The 6,716-nt window shown below is 28.1% G+C and overlaps 1 protein-coding gene across 1 annotated transcript; it reads left to right on the top strand.

Moving 5' to 3' along the window:
• Positions 1-2,887: 2,887 nt before the first annotated feature.
• LOC112464925 (maltase A3-like) lies at positions 2,888-6,705 on the top strand. The gene is made up of 10 exons (XM_025032220.1): positions 2,888-2,999; positions 3,218-3,397; positions 3,614-3,771; positions 3,984-4,118; positions 4,480-4,685; positions 4,806-5,004; positions 5,164-5,618; positions 5,975-6,115; positions 6,190-6,296; positions 6,542-6,705. Exons 1-10 carry the CDS (start codon positions 2,888-2,890, stop codon positions 6,703-6,705), a joined length of 1,857 nt encoding a protein of 618 aa, XP_024887988.1.
• Positions 6,706-6,716: the final 11 nt, after the last annotated feature.

Below are 6,716 nucleotides of genomic sequence, written 5' to 3'. Positions count from 1 at the left end.
TCTTTCTCCCTTCCTCTCGCGAAGTTGCATTATGGTACTAGTATTTCACTATATAGTAATCATTAGAGTGCCAGGAGAGTTAAATGTCCTAAAATTCATGGATTTGGTCCAATTATGCTTTAAACTTTTCGTATATATTTACGAAGTCCATCTCATCGACGATCTTTATCTATCAAAGGATAAGAATAAATTATGTACAAGATAGTCGGTGTGTTCCTTAGAAAAAAAAAACTGTTCTACAGACTAGGATTAAGAGATTAAACGGTGGTTCCATGAACAGTGAATACGTGCGATGTTTACCTACTCGTGCATCGTGCGTACATCGCTTCACTGTAAAACTGCTTTCAAAGTTTAATATAGCGAAGTGTTTTATAATGTGAGATAAACGAAGCTATCGTCCTAGATCACGAGTACCATAATTTACAATCGATATTAATGAATCACTGATACGAATCGTTTAATCTAATCTGATATAAATACTAAACAGTTTTTCTGACGAAATTCAGAATTCTTTGTCTCGATTTAATAACATAATCGAGGCATTAATCTCCGGAAAAAAGCAATCTAAATTCGGAGGTATGCATTACGTGATTTAGGACGATTAATTCGAAATTAATTAACGGCTGCATCGGGCAGCGAGCGCGAATAACGCACGTTGTGAGTTTTATACCGTGTAAGCGCGAACATATACATACTGCTCGCCAGTAGACATACATACACGTGTATATATGTATTGTTATGTGTTATGTTATTGCCTAATAATTACGAAATAGAACGTTATGAGAATTATAATTCATATTCTTTCCTTTTCCTCCTAGCCAGAGATGTCTGTCCAAAGAGATTGTCCAAGAAGATTGGAAGTGAGCTTACGCCCGCGCGTATTTTTCACGCTAAACTGCATCGTAATTTAATTGTTATCTGTTTATCGTATTGCATAGCGTTTACAAATAACAAAGTTACTAATTATTATCTTTGAAAAAAGAATCAGTCGAAATGACTGCATAATTTTGAAAAACAAACAAAGGCACGAAAATATGCGAAGTGTAATATTTTATCTATAGCAACCACTTATGCAATTGCAGTCATGATTAAAAATAACTTTTTAATACTGACAAAATTAGCAGTTTATATTGCAATATATTTATGCGTATATTCTTTATCCTGGTCCTGTTATTATGAATTACGTCACTGTTTGTCATGATTTGACTATGCTTTTGAAACAATCGCGATAAATAAAAAAGGGTGTTATCAAAGATTATCACATCAATTATATCAGATTATCAATAAATCAGATTATTATCATTAAGAAGTTTTTTATGTCATTTTGTTTGATACACACGATTCGGTAATAACGTCACAGCTTTGATCTATTCACCACTACAAAAATCTAATTATATATCACAACATAGAATAAAGTTATATCCCTTAATTATTAAATCACTTTATTATCAGTTTCGGTTTCTTTTACTTTCAAGAAAAAAAAACAAGAGAAAAATTTTATATAAGTTTTATATAAAGCAAAATGTAATTATTTTAATTAAATTATTGTTATTGTTATTTTTTAACAACTTGAATAAAGTTTACACTTGTGTTTTAAATTAAATCCCCATTTAAAACTTGCATTTATATATTTTTAAATAAATAAATATATAACCAAATAAATATCACAAATTAACTCAAATGTATTAACAAATAAAATTTATTATAATTTTAAATCTTCTTACTTAAATATAATTTCCATACTAACAAATTATTTCTTCTTCTCATCCTGCTCCTCTTTTCTTGCTTTCCCATTTTCTCGCTTTTGTCTTCTCTCTTTCTTTCTTTTGCTCTCTTTTCATTCTTTTTTCTTTTCTGCTTCTCTCTCTCTCTCTCTCTCTCTCTTTCCCTCTCTTTCTACCAGATATATAAATAATCCATAATATCCATTATTATATAGGAAGACTTTACCTCAAAGTTGTGCGTCCGTATTACTTTTTGGTTGGAATTAAGTATCCCTACCCTAAGTTGCAACAGCTTCAAGAACGACAATCGGGGCAGTGATATTGATAATGATAACATAGTTATCTATGATATATACTATAGAATTTTAACGCCTCACTTTTTATCATTCACGAGAAGACTATGTCAAGAGAGAGAACGGCACAGTAACATTGAACAATATTTAAATTGATTGTGGTTATTGAGTGGTGCAATAAATAAAGAAAAGAATACAGATGATATAGATTCAACAAGAATTATTTTGTCAAGAGTTGTCTCAAGTGAATTTCTCCAAGAAAAGGTACTGCAATATTACATCAATTTTTAACGAATTTTTGTAACACATTAACCGCTTTTCTTTATAACCTACTTAAATATATAAGAATTTTTTAAAATGATGAAAAAGGCGCCACTAAAGAAACTAGTATACAAAACGTTTTATTTCTATTTAAGACATCAAAACATTAAAAAATAGAATTGTCAGATAACTTAGAAATGTGATACAAGTGCTATGTAAAATTTAAAAACATTTTAAAACTTTTAAAATCACTAATACACAAAATGTTGGTTAAGCTTGGATTATATTGGAGTTTCGATTTTTTATGGAATATAGTGTGTGATGTGCAAGATGTTGATACATCGCGCAGACGTTGTCATTGCGCAGAGAGAAACGAGATTTCTTCGACGGAATTATGTTAAAAGAATATAAAATTGCTAAAAAAATGTTGCTAATTTCAAGATTGTGTTGTTTTAGTTTGCGTGATAAGAACAATAAGAGGTCACAGCCTCAATTTGCATCTTGTTAAAAATTGTGGACAGATTGAAATTTTACCAAACTTAATGTACAATGTTAGCGCTTATGCGCTACATATTATTGATAAGTACTTTCGTACTTTGGGCAAATGGAATGAATAATGAGAAATCTGCAAAAAGGGAATGGTGGGAAACCACGTTAATTTATCAGATTTGGCCTAGAGGATTTCAAGACAGCGACGGCGATGGTGAGGGTGATCTGAAGGGTAAGTCACATAAATTGTTGCTATTATAAGTAAAAATTAAAATTATATTAAGATTTCATCGATCAGAAACTTAAGAATGTTAAAAAAATATTTTTCTTCTTAATATATTCATGAATGTATCATTATATTGTATATTAAATAATTTTTTAATACAATATTATTTATTATATTACATTTATGTAAACTCATTTAATGTAATTTTAGTAATTTATTTACAGGTATTATTAGCCAGCTTGATTATATCACAAATCTTGGAATCGAAACAATTTGGTTGAATCCTATTTATCGTTCGCCATTAATCGATTCTGGATATGACGTCTCCAATTACACGGATATAGATCCTATTTTTGGCGATTTAGAAGACTTTGACAATCTAATACAAGAGGCTCACGATCGAGGTATAAAATAGTAAATAGTTTACTGCAATTTTCCTGAGATTTTCAATTTTTCCAACAAAAAAAAACATACGGAAAGATTTTTCCAATCTACAAATATATGTGTAGAACGTAATTATGGATAAACATTATATAGTATTGTTTTCAATGTTTAGTATATTTTAATATTACTTTCTTAATCACTTGTTGTGTTATAATTTCATCGTCAATTTTTTTTAGGATTGAAAGTCATTCTGGATATTATTCCTAATCATTCCAGCGATCAGCATGAATGGTTCCAGTTATCGGCAAAAAATATCGAGCCATATGTTGATTATTATATCTGGACAAATGGTGGTATCGATAAGGACGGCAACAACATTCCACCAAATAATTGGGTACTGGCATTTTTCTTCATTTCCATTGTTTTTTTCTTTTTAATATAATGTACAATATTTTTAGATAAAGATTTTTATAAAGATCAGTACCTAAGTAAGATTTTTTTAAAATTATATGCTAGATTTCAAAGCAATCTAATTTGCAAACAACGATGAAAATATTTTAGTAATATATAAATATAGATATATCTTTTTATGTATTTTGTGCATAGGTAAGCATACATAGTGACGAAGAAGGATCTGCATGGACATGGCACAATGAAAGACAACAATGGTATTATCATAAGTATCATAGTTCTCAACCGGATCTTAATTTGAGAAACGAGAAAGTAATCGAAGAATTAATGGTAACGTAGATAATAATTTGAAATATTCATTTATAATTTCGGAAATCCAAATCAAAACAGAAGATACAAATTAAAAAAAGCTGAAAAGATTAAAATATCAACTTTCTTGCATTACATAACAATTTGTAATTTCTTTAATAATTTCATAATGTTTGAAACAAATTTAAAAGCAATTTGATCTCATTTGATCAATATAAATTATTAATTTAAACGATAATTATGCTCTAAATTTAATAATAATTAATTTCTATATTTTATTAATCTATATTTTACAATTTTTATTTAAAAAATAATTAAGAAATTCTTGAATAATTCTTATTCTTTGTAAAATAATCTGAAAATAATTCAATTCTGTGAACAGGATATACTCGATTTTTGGTTGAAAAGAAACGTCGATGGTTTTCGAATTAATGCAGTACCTTATTTTTTCGAAGACGAAGCATTAAGAAATGAATCCTTTGCGGGAGAGGGTACTTATACTTTTAGTCTTCCTGAAAGCACCGAGCTTCTTTACATATTTCGTGAATATATCGATAAATGGGTATCAAGAAATAATGCCTTATCAAAGTATGATTTTTAAAGACCTTTTCAAAACTTTATTTTTTTAATAATAATATTATTAATACTTATATTATTATAACAGTATATGTGTTAATTATTAAAATTAATATGATTTTATAACATTAGGTTATTAATCGCCGAATCATACGATACTTCTGTTGAAAATTTATTGTCGTATTACGGCAATGGCACGCACAAAGGAATTCCACCGTTTAATTTTAAATTTATTACACATATTCGTAACAGCAGCGAAGCTAGTTATATTAAATACATCTTGGAGAAATGGCTTATATTTCTTCCAAAAGACACCAAGACCAACTGGGTGGTAAGAATTTTAAATTAATAAATTCAAATTAAATTTATAAAAATTGAAAAAAGTTTTATTTAATTTGTAACTATGTTGTTTATGCTATTTGAAAAAATAGCTATTTGATTAATATACTTTCACTTTACTTAGAAGCTTAATTATTTTTTATAAATGTAGCTTTCAAATCATGATAATTCGAGAGCAGCTTCAAGAATCGGACTCAACCGAATCGACGGTCTTCATATGCTTAGTCTTCTGTTACCTGGACAAGCATATACATACTATGGCGAAGAAATAGCTATGTTGGACACAAAAATATTTTGGAACAGAACTATTGATTTTATGGGTTGCGCCAGAGGCATAAATGAATATGAATATTTTTCAAGAGATCCAGCGAGGACTCCCATGCAATGGAGTTCCAAAATTTCAGCTGGTTTCTCTACAAATAAAACCACATATCTCCCTATTCATTCTAATTATGCTTATAGAAACGTAGAAATACAACAAAGTAAAAAGAGAAGCAATTTGAAAACGTACCAGAAGTTGGCTAGTCTAAGAAAAGAGTTAGTTTTTACAAATGGAGATTATGAATTTGCAAGTCTGAATAATGATCGCGTATTGGTATTGAAAAGGTTGGCATTACAATATTTATATAGTAATAAATAATATTTGATAAATAGCCGAATCTGTTGAAAACATATTTTGCAAACTATCTGCTACAAATTTTGTCGGCAGAATGGCAATAAAAATAGAAATCTTTAACAGAATATTTTAACATAAAATAATATGAATAATTTTGTTTGAAAACAATTTAGATATTTTTAAATTATTTATTTTATTTAAAAATCAATAGTTTACATTTTTTCATATTATTTATGTGTTATTCTGTAAGTTAATCTCTTTTATTTATATTACGTTTGTAAATTATTTTAAAGTTTAGAAAGTTTATATAAATACCGAAATTTTGGATTTATTTTTTATTGATAAGGTATTTGGAAAATCATCCAGTGTATATTGTCGTAATTAATTTGGGTCTACGGCAAGAGGAAATTAATATGACTTTAATTTACCCTAATTTGGAAGATACTTTGGATGTTATTGTGGCTTCTAGCAATGCAATTCGCGTCACGTAAGTTATAATTATTTAAAAAAAAGTAACGATAGAATCGCAAATTACTCTATAAATTAATGATATATTTTCAGAGACACTGTTCCACGGGATAATTTTATATTAACAGCAAACGCTGCGCTTGTATTAAAAGGCGAAGAAAAACAAGGCCAAGCCACAACTGATCCAATTATTACTCCAAGTACGTCTTTCAGTAAATATATATATTAATATAATATATAAATATATTAATATATATTTAAGAAAAAATAATTTTATTTATTTATTTATGCATGCATGCACAGATGCATAAAATTATCAATTTCATGAATTATTAATTATTATATTAGTATTTATCGTATTAATATTTATCAATTAACACTATTACTAATTATTAGTATAATAAATAAAAAACTAACGTTACCACTAAAAATACATCTTTTACAGCTAAAGTAACCGGAGATCATACATCCGAAAGTACGACAGAAAAAGGAGGAAAGAGTTCGACAGTAGAACCAGAATCAACTAGGAAGCCCAATAATGCAATGTCAAGTTGTACTTCTGCATTCTTGTTAATGATAAGCCTCATAATAACATCGTGCAGATTTTAAAAATAATAATA

The sequence above is a fragment of the Temnothorax curvispinosus genome, unplaced genomic scaffold (genome assembly GCF_003070985.1).
Source record: "Temnothorax curvispinosus isolate PA1 unplaced genomic scaffold, ASM307098v1 QBEX01014748.1, whole genome shotgun sequence".
Taxonomy (NCBI): Eukaryota; Metazoa; Arthropoda; class Insecta; order Hymenoptera; family Formicidae; genus Temnothorax; species Temnothorax curvispinosus.
The sequence above is the reverse complement of the archived record's forward strand: the minus strand, read 5'-3'. Positions and strand labels throughout refer to the sequence as shown.